This window comes from Bos indicus x Bos taurus, chromosome 3, assembly GCF_003369695.1.
Source record: "Bos indicus x Bos taurus breed Angus x Brahman F1 hybrid chromosome 3, Bos_hybrid_MaternalHap_v2.0, whole genome shotgun sequence".
Classification (NCBI taxonomy): Eukaryota; Metazoa; Chordata; class Mammalia; order Artiodactyla; family Bovidae; genus Bos; species Bos indicus x Bos taurus.
In genome coordinates this window covers 78536345-78552423 of record NC_040078.1, presented here as the reverse complement: position 1 = coordinate 78552423, position 16079 = coordinate 78536345, and the positions used below count along the sequence as shown (strand labels likewise).

The window sequence follows — 16079 nt, the reverse complement described above, 5'->3', positions numbered from 1 at the left end:
TGCACTTCACTTTATTGCACTTCAATATTGCGGCTTTTGTAAAGTAAATTGAAGGCTTGTGACAACCTTGCATCCAGCAAGACTACTGATACCATTTTTCAAAAGCATCTGCTCATTTTGAGTCTCTGTGTCACATTTTGGTAATTCTCACAATATTTTAAATATTTTCATTATTATTGTATTTGTTATGGTAATCTGTGGCCAGTGCTCTTTGACGTTATTATGATTCATTGAAGGCTGAGAGGATGGTTGGCATCAGTTCAGTTCAGTTGCTTAGTTGTGTCCAACTCTTTTCAACCCCATGAACCGCAGCACACCAGGCCTCCTTGTCCATCACCAACTCCCGGAGTCCACCCAAACCCATGTCCATTGAGCCGGTGATGCCATCCAACCTTCTCATCCTCTGTCGTCCCCTTCTTCTGCTCTCAGTCTTTCCCAGCATCAGGGTCTTTTCAAATGAGTCAGCTCTTCGCATCATGTGGCTAAAGTATTGGAGTTTCAGCTTCAACATCAGTCCTTCCAATGAACACCCAGGACTGATCTCCTTTAGGATGGACTGATTGGATCTCCTTGCAGTCCAAGGGACTCTCAAGAGTCTTCTCCAACAAGCATTAAAGATTTTTTAAATTATCTATATTGGAATTTTTAGACATAATTCTATTGCACACTCTATTTAGACCACAGTATAACACAAACATAATTTTTATATGCACTGGGAAGCCAAAAGCTATACAAGACCCACTTTATTGTGACATTTGTATTATTCCAACTGAACCCATAATATCTCTGAGGTATGCCTGTACTGTATTAGAAGTAAGTTATTATTTCAAAGCAGCATACTTCCCTGGTGGTCCAGTGGTTAAGACGCTGCCTTTCAATGCAGGGGGCACGGGCTCAGTCCCTGGTTGGGGAGCTAAGATCCCACATGCCCTGTGGTGCAGAGCAAATGGTGCTAGAAAACTTGAATACCTCTATGCAAAAACAGCAACAACAGCTGACCATACCTTGTACCATATACAAAGATTAAGTCAAAATGGATCACAGACCTAAGTGTAAAACCTAAAAAGAATTTTGGAAAAAAAAAAAAAAACAGCATACTTTCTACCTCTTACATTTGAATCAATTTATTACCAGCATCATTTTCAAACAAACTTGGAATTCTAAAGAATATTACCTGTGTGACTGTCTTTGCGGAGGAAATAGTCATTTTTTCCATTTGTTTTGCTTCAGGTAGAATCATCATGTTTTTTGACATAGCCATCCTGCTTTGGTTTGCACCAGCATATCCTCCTTTCATTAGCGCTCCTTTTCCTGGACCAACAAAGCTAATAGACTTCCTTGGCCCTAAGCCAGCGTTTCTATGTCAGGAAAAGAAAATATAACACAGAAGATCCAGGATTGAAGAAATATTAGCCAACAGATAAAAAAAAAAAAAAAGCAACTTTCACTTAGAAACATGGAAACAATCTGATCATATAAACAAGAAAAAAAATAGTAGCCACTTGAGAGCTCATTATATGTAAGCATAGTTCTAGAATGTTTACAAGCACTGTGTCATTTTTTCCTCACAATAATTCGAAGAGGTTGCTATAACATTATTTTATTTAAACCATAAAGGCTTAGAGGGAAGCATTCCTACTAGAGTTGAAATTTGAAAACCAGTCAGATCAAAAGTCTACACTTATTTCTCTGGGTCTGCTTCCTTATCTGTAAGATGGGGGTAGTAACAGTATCTTATACATTACTGGCTTCCCAGGTGGCTCAGTGATAAAGAATTCACCTGCCAATGCAGGAGACATGGGTTCAATCCCTGGGTCAGAAAGATCCCCTGGAGGAGGAAATGGCAACCCACTCCAGTAGTCTTGCCAGGACAATCCCATGGACAGAGGAACCTGGTGGGCTACAGTCCAAGGGGTTGCAAAGAGTCAGACATGAGTGAGCAACTGAACACACACACATAGGTTATTATGAGGATTAAATGTATTCATTTCTATATTATGGTTAGGAAATGCCTGACACATAGTAATCATAAATAGGTGTAGACTGCAGTTATGTAGGCAGACTGAAGCATGAGTAATAAAACCTGGGAAAGAATATCATGTTCCTGCCTAAACAATTACATAATAGATTTTAATAAGAAGAGAAAATATAATAAAAATATTTGCATCCAGGAGAAGAAGTATGATTTCACTTTTGGATCAATTCTCGAAATTCCTTAAGACAAAAATCTAGTCATTCTTTCATTCTAGTACTCTAATTGTGCTGCAGACTTCTTTAAAATAAGAACGATTGCCCCTTAAATGATAAAAAGGCAGTGTGTTTCCAAAGAAAACATTTCAAACAATACTTTTACTTTCCAAATCATAACAAGATCAGACAAGAATACAATACTTGAAAATGACCACAATCTGCTTTTCACATTTTATTTTTCCTCATAGCATTTATTCCTACTGACACTTTGTATGTTGTTGTATACTCCTCTCCTAGAATGTAAGCGTCTTTGGAGCAAGAACTTCGTCTTGTTCATTGCTGTATCACTAGTACACAAGACAGTGCCTAGTATATTGTGGGCACTGTTGTTTAGTTGCTAAGTCTTGTTCGACTCTTTTGCATCCCCATGAACTGTAGCCTGTCAGGCTCCTCTGTCCATGGGATTTTTCCAGGCAAGAATACTAGAGTGGGTTGCCATTTCCTCCTCCAGGGAATCTTCCTGACCCAGGGATTAAACCCTCATCTCCTATGTCTTCTGCATTGGCAGACAGGTTCTCACCACTAGTACCACCTGGGAAGCCCTTAACTTGATGTGTGCAGCTTGCTCAGTCGCACATCAATTCCTCTGCCAGTGGCAAATCCCAGTGCTTTTCCATGTGGTCCCCTCCTCTTGGTATCGATAAGTGATAAACCATTTTTTTAATGGCAATGATATCCTGATCTGTTGTCCTTACTGAAATTTTCTATTAATACACTGCATTTAACTCAGCCTGTGTGGGTAAGTGAAGCTATAGAAAAAACATCTAACCATGATGCCAGGTCTCATTTTAAATTACAGATTGTTAAAGTGGGTCCTTAATGTGACAGCAACCACACTGCATTACCTTGGTTAATTTTTACTACCCCTTCTAAAGTCATCATTTCACACTTCTTGAATATCAACATTTCCTCTCCTGTGTTTACCTTCCGCTAACTAAATGAGAAAGCTGAAGCAATCAGGTAACTTTCAAATACTCCCACTGTTACATCTGTGCACTTGCCTCTCTCTGTGTGTCTATATTCCCTATTTCTCCCATTACTCTGAATGAGTTATCCATGATTCTTGCTTAGGTCAATTCCTCTACATGTGTTCTAGATTCCATTCCTTTTTGCCTATTTACGGACATTGCTCTAGTCATTCTCTCATGCATCATAAGCTTCTCTCTACTGGATGACTTCCCTGGTGACTCAGAAGGTAAAGCGTCTGTCTACAATGCGAGAGACCTGGGTTCGATCCCTGGGTTGGGAAGATTCCCTGGAGAAGGAAATGGCAACCCACTCCAGTACTCTTGCCTTGAAAATCCCATGGACGGAGGAGCTTGGTGCAGGCTACTGTCCATGAGGTTGCAAAGAGTTGGGCACGACTGAGCGACTTCAAACCTAATTCTCTTGCAGTCCTCCCCGTTTTTGTCAAAGGTAATGTTTTCCTTCCAGTTGTTCAGGTGAAAAAAACTTCAAAATGTATCCTGAATCTAATCATTGGTCATCACTCTTTGTTGCCACTATCATGATCCAAACACTATCCTCTCTCTTGAATTACTGCAGAAGCTTTCTAATTGATCTTCTCACTTAATCTAAATTCCCTTAAGTCTATTCTTCACATGGTAACCAGAGTGATCCTTAAAAACACAAGTTAGATCATATCACTACTGTTTCCCATCTCATTCAGAGTAAAAACCTAAAATCTTACTATAACCTAAAAAGTCCTACATGCATCTAGATTGAGCTCTGACCTCATGATCAATACTTTCTTCCTTGTTTACTCTGCTTCAGTCAGTGTCATCCTTGATATTTTTCACACATGCCAGGCCTTTGCAGTTGCTATTTCCTCTGCCTGAAATGTTCTTCCCACACATGTACATGTTTAGCATCCTTTCTGTCTCCAGGTCTTAAAGCCACATTCTTAATGTGGACTTCTTCAGCTCCCCTATCTAAAATGTCAAATACCCCTCAAATACGTCATATCCCCTTGCTTAATTTTTCTCCTTAGTACTTCTAATGTATTTTTACTTATCTAATTTATGAATTAGATGTTCCCCACCTAACCCTCCAGCCCTGAGAATCTAAGTTCCACAAGTTTAGGGACTTTGTGCTCTTTTGTTGCCTGCTGTATCCCTGCTGCTGCTGCTGCTGCTGCAAAGTCACTTCAGTTGTGTCCGACTCTGTAAGACCGCATAGACAGAAGCATACCAGGCTCCCCCGTCCCTGGGATTAGTGCCTACAATAGTACCCAATACACAGTAGCTGTATAATAAAAAAATTGCTGAATGAATTCCCAAATCATTATATCCAATTCAAAACATTCTCTCAATCTTCATATTCAAATGCTTACCAGTCTAATTGGATAGCTCCAGCTAAATGTCTTCTAGACATCTCAAGCTAAATAAATACATAATGAAATCATATCACATTTACTCATAAACCAGCCCTTCCTCTTTTATTCCCTACAGGGACCAAATAGAAACAAATTAGCAATGATGTTGCTTATACCAATTAGGTAGTTACTGTGATCTAATGAGAATCCTCAGTAAACTCTCCCAAATTTTCAGACTGTAAGTTTTATGGGAAGGAGCCATATTTTATGTCTACCATGAAAGCCCCAACTCTTAGTACTCTGCCTGATACAGTGGGAAATTTGACACAGAAAATACCAGTAAATTTAAAAAATTGAAATAAATACTTGTAGTCAACTATGTAGAAATGTATGGTACATATCTATCCTAGCTGTGTTAGAAAACAGATACTTTTAATACAGGCAAATTAGTGGGCAATGAACAGGATGACATTCAGGAGATATTCACTTTGAAAGTTTTGCCTCAAAAATAGTCATGATACAAGAGGTATGTAGCTGTAGGTTCCTGAGTTTCTGAAGCAGAGACCTAATCTATTTTGTTCACCCCTATGTCTTCAGTGTCTACAGCAGTAACCGGAAAATATAACGCATTCTATATAATTGGTATCTATATAATGAACACCTGATGATCACTTCTATGAAAAAAGAGACTAATGACATTAAAGCATGCAACACATACATAAATCTCACAATGAAATAACTGCAGGAGGAAAGGAGGAGTGGCTTAAGAAAAAGTGTCTTTATTAGTCTCTTTTTATTTTAATGAGATGAAGGTAGAAATTTCAATCTAAACCAAATCAATTTCTTTCATTTATCCAACTGTTATTTATAAAATTACTGTGCATAAGGCTACATGCTGGCAGGGATACAATATGAATCAGATATGGGCCCTAAGGAGTTGACAGTCTTAATAAGAGAAAAAACATATATATGATTACAATGCAAGTACAAAATTGTATTTGCCTCAAAAGACTTACACTTAAGATATAACGAAAGTTGCGGTAAAGATTACTTTGGGTGAGAGGAGTACGCAGAGAAATCATGAAAGTGGCATGAGTCAGGCCTGAATGCAGGTCAAATTCAAAAGAAGTGTGTGTGGTGTGTATGTATGTGTGTTTGTGTCTAATGCAGCTGCAGGTGAGGAGGGATGAGGGTATTGGAGCAGGACAGGAAATACACCCTGAGCAAAGCTCACTGTGAACAATAAAAGTAGAAAAGCAGGTGGTATATACAGAGAATCTTATATGATTTGGTTAGATGCATGAAGGAAAATAAGCTTTGAAGAAATAAAATGACCACGCTAAGTCTTTGAAATTTACTAAGCAAGCAAGAGAGTGCTTTTGAGAGAGAAGAGTAAGCTACTCAAAACTATATTTCAGAGAAATTCAGCTATATACAGAACACACTAGAAGCAAGAAGACCGTTAGTTACAATGCTATGGAAATAGGCAAGGTGAGAAGTAATCAAAGCTTAACCTAAGGTGGGGAAATGTAGAAATAAAACAAATCCTAGATAAAGCATGTTTTAAGCATATCTTTTTATTTTCTGTAATTTAATGTTTTGACATCTAGGAATTTGCTGCACCTGAAGGGACTGCCCCTCCCAGAGCTAATCAATTTTTATGCATAGTAAGGGACTTGCCTACAAGTACACCATTTATATTGGCTTCCCAGGTGAAGAACCTGGCTGCCAATGCAGGAGACATAAGAGACTCAGGTTCCATTCCTGAGTCCAAAAGATCCCCTGGAGGAGGGCATGGCAATGTACTCCAATATTCTTGCCTGGAGAATCCCATGGACAGAGGAGCCTGGCAGGCTAAAGTCCATAGGGTTGCACAGATGGATGTGACTGAAGCGACTTACCATGCACACATCATTTATATGCAAACCAATCAATCCAGAGTCCATACCCTCAACCTCCTCCTTTAGCAGGCTCTCAGAGACCTCACTCTCTGGGTCACTATCCACTTGCAGTAATCAGTGCAAAGACAGGAACCAGAAACCTAGGGATAGGCCCAATACCCAGAACCTTTAAAATTATTCAAACAAGCTATTCTTACATCTGCTTATTCTGGTTTGTCCATTCCTTGCCATGGAAACCACAATAAAGCTTCTTGCCCAGGTTTTCCTCTTGCTGGTTCTACATCCTGCCTGGCCCTGGTGCCTCTTCATGTACACCTCTATGTGGTTCAGCATGCCATGCCTCCTGGTTTTAGGGATCTATGAGTATTTAAAAACAAACTAACTTCGTCCTTTATGTTAGTTCTTTCTGTGTCTGTTTCTTAACCATATTCGATTAAAACAGCCCAAATACCCTTAAAACACAACAGACACAGAACTAATGCTTGCATGCATGCTAAGTCGCTTGCCATGTCCAACTCTTTGCAACCCTATGGACTGTAGGCCACCAGGCTCCTGTGTCCATGGGATTCTCCAGCCAAGAATACTAGAGTGTGTTGCCATGTACTCCTCCAGGGAATCTTCCTGACACAAGGATTGAACTTGTGTCTCTCATGTCTCCTGCACTGGCAGGCAGGTTCTCTACTGCTAGCGCCACCTGGGAAGCCCTACAGAATAGGACTTTGTAACTGATAATAACCATCCTGATTAACATTTAAACTTCAAAGTACTTCCACTTGTTTTTGTAATTCAATTTTTTTTACTTATTTCACCCTTTAAAAATAGGAGCACAATATTGCGATTCAGCATTTCTATACATTACAAATGATAACCACCCTAATTCAAATCTTATAATAACTTATTAGATATTTAATTGCCATGTTTTACATGTGAACAAACTTAGGTCAATTTAAATCCCCAAACTCATCCAATAACTCACAGACTATGTGTTCCTCAGCAAGTCTCTTAATCTGTTTCCTTCTTCGTACATAAATTAAAGTTAATAATAGTACTGGCCTCATAAAGTTAAGGTCATGATTAAATTAGCCTTTATTTCTAAAGCACAATAAAAAGTTAAATTGTAGACATGTTCAATTTTAGATATTATGAGTGCTAATCTGGTGGAATTGTTTGGCAGCAGTTGAAAATCAAGAGGAAAGTGAATTTCAAGGAACAGAAGTGAGATACAGATTTGAGAAACTTTCATGGAGATGATAATAAATGAACTGAGTTCCAAAATAAAAAGCTAGAGCCACAAAGAGAGGGTAATGGGCCAAGGAGAGAAACTGGAAGTAGAAAGTAAAACTAGAAAAAAGGCACCTAGCCCAGTAATAAGTGAACCAGTTCAGGGTTGGTTCAGGGTTAAAGAGGGGAAGATTGATATTGTTAAATGCTGTGAGGTAAAAAGAAAGCCCACTGAATTTGGTGACTTTTGAAACCTTTAGGTTACTCATTATTGACCTCTCAGTAATTTTCATACAGCAATGGAGACAATAGAATGCAAAGGTTAAAGAGTAAACACAGATACTTGTGGTTTATGGTCTGACATGTAAAGGCTGCAAAAGACATCGATCCAGTACTCACAAGAAAAAGGTTTAGCAAACTGAAAATCAGTGGGTCTTCTTAGACCCATCAGAGAATTGAGGTTACATGCAAACCCCTGTACTGAAAGAGATGTAGGAAAAACAGAATCACAACTTACTGAAACTGCCACTAGAGCTAACAAGTGGAAGGAAAACCTAACAGGCAATAGCCTAATTGCTGAAAAATGAGTGTAGACTAATTCAAAAGAGAAAAAAATTGCTGGGGGCCCAGCCTTAGAGAGGCCCCCACACTTATCAAGTTTTACCTTTAGGAGCTCCAGCAAGCTCCCAGGATGAAGGTCAGAGTAAAACTCCCTGAGTTTCAGCAGGGGGACAGGAAGTAACCATTCTGAAATATAAACAGAATGTTTAGTTATCCTTAACAGAGGCCTGCCCTCAAGGAAAACCATTTTACCAGAGCCTAAGCAACATGGGGAAAGGGAAATACCTTACTTGAAGTCCACCTAACCTTCTTGTTCCACCTAAAAAAAAAAAATTCTGAGAATTACTTATGAAGGTCATGGCCCAGAGAAAAAGGCCCACTAAAAGATTAAGACCTAATCCTAGGATTAAGGTACACTTCTCTCTGCCTTCCCATTCTCACCCAGCACATCTTACCACATCAACAGAGCTTCTGTATAATAACAGGGGATTACAATGGGAAGAACTGCAAGGCTCAGATTCTAAGCAGGAGTCTCTAGGGAAACCTAAAAACCAGAGGAGACAAAAAACCAGGACACTAGAGGAAAATGAAGTCTCGGAAACCTACAGCTACAGTAAACAGCCTGATTCCTAAGCAAATAAACACAAAACTTCATACTAAGTGCTTACTTATCTCAGTTTATATTACCTGATGCAACATATTTAGCTTTCAACAAAATACATGGCATAAAGCAGTCTGAAGAAACAAGCATTACAGCCACAACAGATAATGGCAGAGATTTTGGAATTAAGACTGGGAATTTAAAATAATTATGATTAATATGCTAAAGATCCTAATGCAAAAAGTGAATAACAAACAAGAACAGATAAAAACTACTCTCCCCCTCTCCCACCCAAATCAAAAGGAAACGAATAAACTGGGCAAAGAAGTGAGATAAAAGCATTGAAGAAAGCACTAGTGCTTTGTTTTTTTCACCACAGTGGAAGACTGCCCTATACAGCCAATCCCCAAACTATGATTTTTCGACTTCACAATGTTGTGAATGTAATACAGTTCATTAGAAATCCTACTTTGAATTTCTTTTCCTGGGCCAACAATATAAAATCATACTCCCACAGCTCCCAATCGTGCAATCACAAGGGGAGGCAACAAATACAACCATTCTGTACCCACACAATCATTTAATTTTCAGTACAGTGGTCAATAAACTATATGAGATATTCAACACTTTATTATAAAATAACTTTGTGTTAGATGGTTTAGTCTAACTATGGGCTAATGTAAGTGTTCAGAGCATGTTTAAGGTAGGGTATGCTAAGTATGCTTCTCTGTTGGCTCTGATGGTAAACAATCTGCCTGCAATGTAGGAGACTGGGGTTTGATCCCTGGGTCAGGAAGATCCCCTGGAGAAGGGAATGGCTACTCACTCCAGTATTCTTGCCTGGAGAATTCCATGGACAGAGGAGCCTGGGGGGCTACAGCCTATAGGGTCACAAATAGTCAGACGCGACTGAAGCAACTTAGCACGTGTGCCCATGATGTTTGGTAGGCTCAGTGTATTAAGTCCATTTTCTACTTAATGATATTTTCAACTTATGATGGGTTTACTGGGACATAACCTCATGGTAAACTGAGGAAAATCTGTATTGTTAAGCCAATAGGAAAAGACCCAATATAGGAAAAACTGGAGTGGGAAAGTGAAAAATTGATAAATACATGTTTCATGAGATCCTTTCTGAGATCAGTATTAAATCCTAAACTGAGAAAGATGAGAAATAATATATGAGGTCAAACCAATGGTTGTAAACTTTATTATGTATGAAATTTTGTTTTTAATTAGATAATATGGCTACCTCAAAAAGTGAAGGTTATACTACTTCCTATCTCCCACCCTAGTTCAGTTTAGTCACTCGGTTATGTCTGACTCTTTGTGACCCCATGGATTGCAGCACACCAGGCTTCCCTGTCCATCATCAATTTCCAGAGCTTGCTCAAACTCATGTTCATCGAGTCAAGTCAGTGTCCATCTCCCACCCTACTCTTTCCTTAATAGGTAATCTCCCATGAATGTGTCATTGTTTCAGAAATCCCCAAGGGAATTTTTCTAACACTCTCTCAGGTACTATGAGAGTTTTATTACTTTTTAAGAATTTACATGAAGTCAACTTAATTTTACTTTGAGATTTCCATACCAACAAGTAAAAAAACCAGACAAGAGGAGCAGTAACCAATGTTACTAAAGTATATATTACACTCATTTGTTTGCTGTCAGCAAATATTTATCATCTTCCGTCTAGGCAACAGCAGTGAACAAAACAAAAACCTCTGCCTTCATGGAGTACATCATAGCTTGGATGAAAACAGATTAACAAAAAAGTATATAATGTACCAAACAGAATAAACTTTTTGAAGAATAATAAAGTAAGTTGAGGAACTGGAAGTATTGGGAAGAGTTTATTATTTTATGTTGGGTAGTTAGAGAAGGACTCTTTGATAGCTGACAGCTGAAGAAAACAAATGAATTATGAAATGACTAAGGGTACAATATTCCAAAGAACAGTAAATGCTGTTGAAAGGCCTTGAAGTGGGAAAAGGTGCTTGATATTGTTGTGGAACAATACAGAGTATAACTAGCCAAGGGGAAGCATCCAAGGTGAGATCCTATGTGGCCTACAGAGGATGAGCTATTACTCTGAGTGAAATGGGAAGAATCAGAGACTTTTGAGAAGAGCCACAGTGATTACTACATTGAATGAAGGTGATGGTAAAGAGACCATTTAGTTTACTGCAATGTGACAGTTACTGACCCTGGAGTGGTGGTCTGGACTTATTTTGCATGCAGAGATGGTAGAATCTACTGGTAGACGGGGGTATTGAGATGTCAAAGGTAAACTAAAGTTTTTTTACTGAGTAACTGGAAGAATGGAAATTGTCATTTACTGAAATGGGAAACTGCAAATTTGATTAGAGGGGAAAATAAGTTCAGTTTTAAATATGAATTTTGAGATGCCAATTAACTTCTAAGTGCAGCTATCTGATTTTAAGCCTGTTTTCTTGGGAGAGGTATTGGCTGGAGAGATAAACTTGTAAACTGTGAGCAAATGGGTAATTTTTAAAGACAAAAAACAAGAGTGAAGAGAAAAGGTTGTAAGACTGACCGACCCCTCAACACTCCAATATTTAGATATGGGAGAGACTGAAGACCTAACAGCAAAATATTTTGAAAAGGAATAGGCATAAAGCAAGAGGAGAATTAGGAGAGAGTAGTGTCCCAGAAACCAAACGAAGTGATTCAAAACTCAGGAAGTGGTAAATTAGATCAAAGCTGCTGATGGGTGAGTTAAGAAACAGAAATGGCCATTACACTTGGCTGGACAGTTATTGCTGACCACACAAGCTGTTTTTAGTGGAGTGGAAGGATGGACAAACCCTGGTGGTTCAGATGGTAAAGAATCTGCCTGCAATGCAGACCTGGGTTTGATCCCTGGGTTGGGAAGATCCCCTAAAGAAGGGAATGGCTACCCACTCCAGTATTCTTGGCTGTAAAATTCCACTGTACAGAGGAGCCTGGTGGCTACAATCCATAGGATGGTGAAGAGTCGGACACGACTGAATAACTAACACTTTCACGTTTCAGAATGGACAAAAACCTGAGTACCATATCCGAGACAAAAAAGAAGATTCTCTCCCAACACCTTTGAAAGAAGTTCTGCTCAAGAAAGATTAGCTGAGCTGGAAGAGATAGCAGAGGGGAGATGCTGAGGGTTTGAGGAGAGAGAACAAAAGTGATCTGGAAGTGTGGGAGAATGAATCAATTAGGAAATTTTAGTGGAATAGATAGACTAAGCGACCATTTGAAGTTTTAAGTGAGACAACTGTAAAGCTGTGGGCTTCTGTCCAGCCCTTAATCCAACTGCTGCAGAACAGAAGGTTGTAAGCTGGAATGAGTTTTAAGGGAGGACGGTATGAGGAGAAGGCGTAAAAAAACCTCGACTACAGAGCATAGTAATGTTCAGTCTGATAGCTCACAGAAGCTGAGAGATTGAACATCTGGGTACAGCTCGAAGGTAACAAGTTGGAGAGAAATAAACCACCACACCAGGAGTGCCAGGAGGAACGGCGGTTCTAAACAAACGAGGTCTTTTCTCAAAAGAGGTTTGGAAAAGGCTGTACTGTGCCAAGGAAGGAGACACTGCCACCTCGGAGGTTACAAGGTTGCTGACTCCACACAGATGAAGCGATAAGTTCTAAAAGGGCTCCCTCCGGGACCCAAGGGGATGGACTAAAGTTTTAGCGTCCGAACTTACACCCCGACGTTCGGCTGCCTGCGGCCGTTTACTGGAGAGATGGGCATGGTGGCGACTGGCTGCGGAATGGTCAACCGCCCTTTTTCCTCGCTGCTTCTGAAGCCCCTGTACCCGAAAGCCGGCGTTAGCGGCTCTGGCTAAGGCACGGGAATGTTTGCCGGGCGTCATGGAGACGGTGGAGCCCTGGCTCAACAAGAGGCCGCGCGGTTGGCTGGCGGCTGGAGGCCGAGGAGGAGGGAGGAGGCGGAGGGGAGGGCAGAGGGTTGGTGGAGCAGGAGGAAGCTCCGGACGACGACTAGAAGAAGGAGGCGGGCGGCCCGGGCCTCAGGCCCCTCCCAGGCTCTGAGTCTCCCGGGCTGCAGGCGGATGGATGGGGCTTCTTCAGGCGGTGGCGGCAGCAGCGGAGGTGGCGGCGGCGGCAGCAGCAGCGGCTGTAAGTGCAGCCTCCATAAACCATCTCTCCTCTCCTAGTCCTGTTCGGGATAAGGGGCTACCGAGGTGTCCTCAGTCCCCTTTCTCTCCTTCCCCTCCCCCACCGCAGAGTACCGCCCGGAAGACCCTTCACTTCCGGGGAGGAGCTAAGAGAGCGCGCCCACCGGGCTGCCCCTCCTGGAGTGGCGCCGGCCACCCAAGGCGCATGCGCAGCTCCTCTCCACCGCCCACCCCCGCCCAACTGGGTCTTTTGCTTTGGCGTTGGCGGCGGCGCGCTGGGAATCCGCTGCGGAGTGAGTTCGCCTCGCCCTGTCCGCTTCCGCCCCTTCCTCCAGTCGGCCCAGGAACCCGGTCGGGGTGGGGCCAAGCTGACCGCCCCGCTGTGGCCCCGCCTCTTTCGCGCTGTATCTCTGGGTCCTGTCTCAGCCCAGGGAGACTCCTGCTCCCACTGCATCCCTGGTGGTGAGCAGGGTCCTCGGCAAACGGGTCCTGGGCAAAGCAGCCCTTTTCGGAAGGAGTAAGGGAGGGAGGAGAGGCCCGAAGAGGGCATTGTTGTGAGGGAAAGAGGTCCTAGCAGCCCGTGGGAGGATCCCTGGGGACAAATGCCCCCCCCCCCCCCCCCCACCTTTGAATGGCCTTGTTTTTTCAGCTTTTGGTGGAAAGATGTCTGGCATGGAGACCATCTCTAGTCCTCGATTGCTGTGTGACCTTGGGCGAGTCACTACTTCTCTCTGGGCCCCAGTTATCCCTAAAACTTCCTCCAACGCTAAAACTCTTTAATTTTGCAGAAAAGCTTATGCAGTTACAAGACTGGCCGATCTACTGAGGCCGCTTAGCCGAGGTGACCCGGACTTGAGTGAACCTTTCTTCAGTCATGGGTGGAATGAGGCGACCTATTTATTGAGTCACTTTTATTCCTTTATCATCAGTTGCAAATTGCATGACTCAAGGCTCATTAATGTTTTTCTAAAATTATCATGGGATTCCTGTCCTAATTCCTGGCTGTCTTTAAAAATTAGAGATGGGTTGAATACTGAGCTTGTAAGATCATTGTCTCCAGTCTCGTTACTACTGAGGCTCTCTTTCCTTTGATCCAGATGGTGTGGTGGCTCGATTCTCCCAGTGCCTGGCTGAGTTTCGGACGTGGTTAAGAACCAACTGGTTGAGGTTCAATGCAGACAAGACGGATGTGATGCTGGTAGGCAGGGGCGCACTTGGAGATTAAGGGAGGGAAAGTCCAAACTCCCTCAAGTATATAAATGTTATATTACTTTTCCAGTGTTTGAGAACGGTTGATGGGCCAATAATTTCCAGAGTTTGGATGAGATTTAAAAATCATGTCAACAATATTATCAAAATACCAATTTGTGATAATTTGATAAAATGGAGCAACTGGATAAAACTGTATGTAAAAATTACGAAAAGGAAAACCAGAACTGTTCTTTGCAGAACCAAAAGGCTATATATGTGTTTTGGGGTGGTGTTAATAAAAATCAAACCAAGAAAAAGATGATGCTAATTGTCGCATAGATGTGGGACTTCCAATGTGATGCATTACTGCTTTGTAATTTACATGCTGCCTGCTACAGTAAAGGTAAAACTATCTAAAATGTCATTTTTAAAAATAGGTGAAGTTTTTTGACTTTTAGGTATTCTCAATCGAATTAGTAGTTACCCATAAATTTTCACCTGCACATCATGTGAAGGCTGTCACTTTTAAATAAAAATTTAAGAAAATGGTCTTAAAAGGGACTCTGAAAATTGTTAGATACAGAATTTGGTTTTAGGGTTTTGAATGTACTGTGTTAATCTATTTCATTCAAACAGCCCCAGAGTCTAAATTGTTGCAAATTATTTTCTTGATGCATTTTGAGAGGTACTTTTTTGAATTGCATAACATATGTATATAATATTCCTTATATCTGAATCAGGTATTGGTCCTGAATAAAAGGATATATTTCTTAGGTACATGTAAATTGCCAGGTTTATTTATTGGTTAGTTTGGGGTACTGGTTGAAGAAAAATTGAGACTTTAAAATGCCTTAGTTGAAAGCAAAATAACTTTGAAGGGTTTGTGTGTGTGTGTGTGTGTGTATTGCAACCTCTATAAAATTGTTAAATAATTTTTTTAATGGAATATGCAGTAAATTGCTTAAAAATAGTTTCCCAATATAATTGCAGTTTTGAATAACTTAATGTGGTAAAAGTTAATGTAAGTTTGCCTGAACACAAGGAAGCCTTTAGGTGGTGGGGAATGGGAGCTAAAGAGGCATTTATTCAGGCTTTGTAGTGATTTTTTTTTGTTTTGGGACATTAGCCACAAATCTTACATATAATTAGAATTAACCACACATTTTTACTTAACTGTGAACATTTTACTACACAATTCTAACAACTACCATTTTGGATATCACAATAATAAGGACTATAAATTGTAATAATTTTAAACAGCTCCTATGTAATGGTGAATTTTCTCATGGCTTCAACTTTGTAATGTGCCCTTTTCAGCTCCTCTAGTATCAGTAGTCTTTAAAGATTTATTTTTTGTTAACCCAAGTATAAATATTGAGTGTTTATATTTGGATACAAAGAAGACATCTGTTGAATTAATCCAAAGTGCTGAAGAACTCAGGGTAAGGGGTGACAATAACAAGGAGGTAGACTCTGGTTTGATAAAAAGAAGAATGTTCCAAACATTAGAGGTTTTTTTTGGAAAAGAACAGCCTTTTTATGAGACGGTGAGTACATTGGAGCTGTTTAAGCATAGGCAGGAAAGCCTGGTAGTGGGGAAACAGAATGAAGGATTCCTACCTAGACAGTTTAGAAATTGACTAAAGACCTCTAAGGTCACATCCAGCATTAAGATTCTGTGACTAATGAATAGTTAATTTATACATATTTGATACTGAAGAGGTATACAAGAGTTTTGAGAAAGACTTTGCCTTCTTTAAGACCCAGGTTCGATCCCTGGGTTGGGAAGATCCCCTGGAGAAGGAAATGGCAACCCACTCCAGTATTCTTGCCTGGAGAATCCCATGGACAGAGGAGCCTGGCAGGCTACAGTCCAGGGGTCACAAAGAGTTGGGCACGACT

The 16079-nt window shown here is 40.7% G+C and overlaps 2 protein-coding genes across 14 annotated transcripts in view; one reads left to right on the top strand and one right to left on the bottom strand.

Moving 5' to 3' along the window:
* Nucleotides 1-12722, bottom strand: part of WDR78 (WD repeat domain 78) — a 99576-nt gene extending 86854 nt beyond the window's left edge. The window contains 3 exon segments of the mRNA XM_027536954.1: nucleotides 1175-1358; nucleotides 12555-12671; nucleotides 12673-12722. Of these exon segments, the coding sequence (XP_027392755.1) occupies nucleotides 1175-1358; nucleotides 12555-12671; nucleotides 12673-12722 (351 nt within the window).
* MIER1 (MIER1 transcriptional regulator) overlaps nucleotides 12694-16079 on the top strand; it is a 73045-nt gene continuing 69659 nt past the window's right edge. For 2 of the 13 annotated variants that reach the window (XM_027536956.1, XM_027536958.1), the window contains exons 1-2: nucleotides 12702-12987; nucleotides 14084-14184. In XM_027536956.1, the coding sequence (XP_027392757.1) occupies nucleotides 12705-12987; nucleotides 14084-14184 (384 nt within the window). In that variant the 5' untranslated portion in view covers nucleotides 12702-12704. Of the gene's footprint in view, nucleotides 12988-13186; nucleotides 13280-13339; nucleotides 13449-14083; nucleotides 14185-16079 lie in introns of those variants that run through there. The other 11 variants (XM_027536961.1, XM_027536959.1, XM_027536972.1 and 8 more) reach the window with 9 other exon arrangements.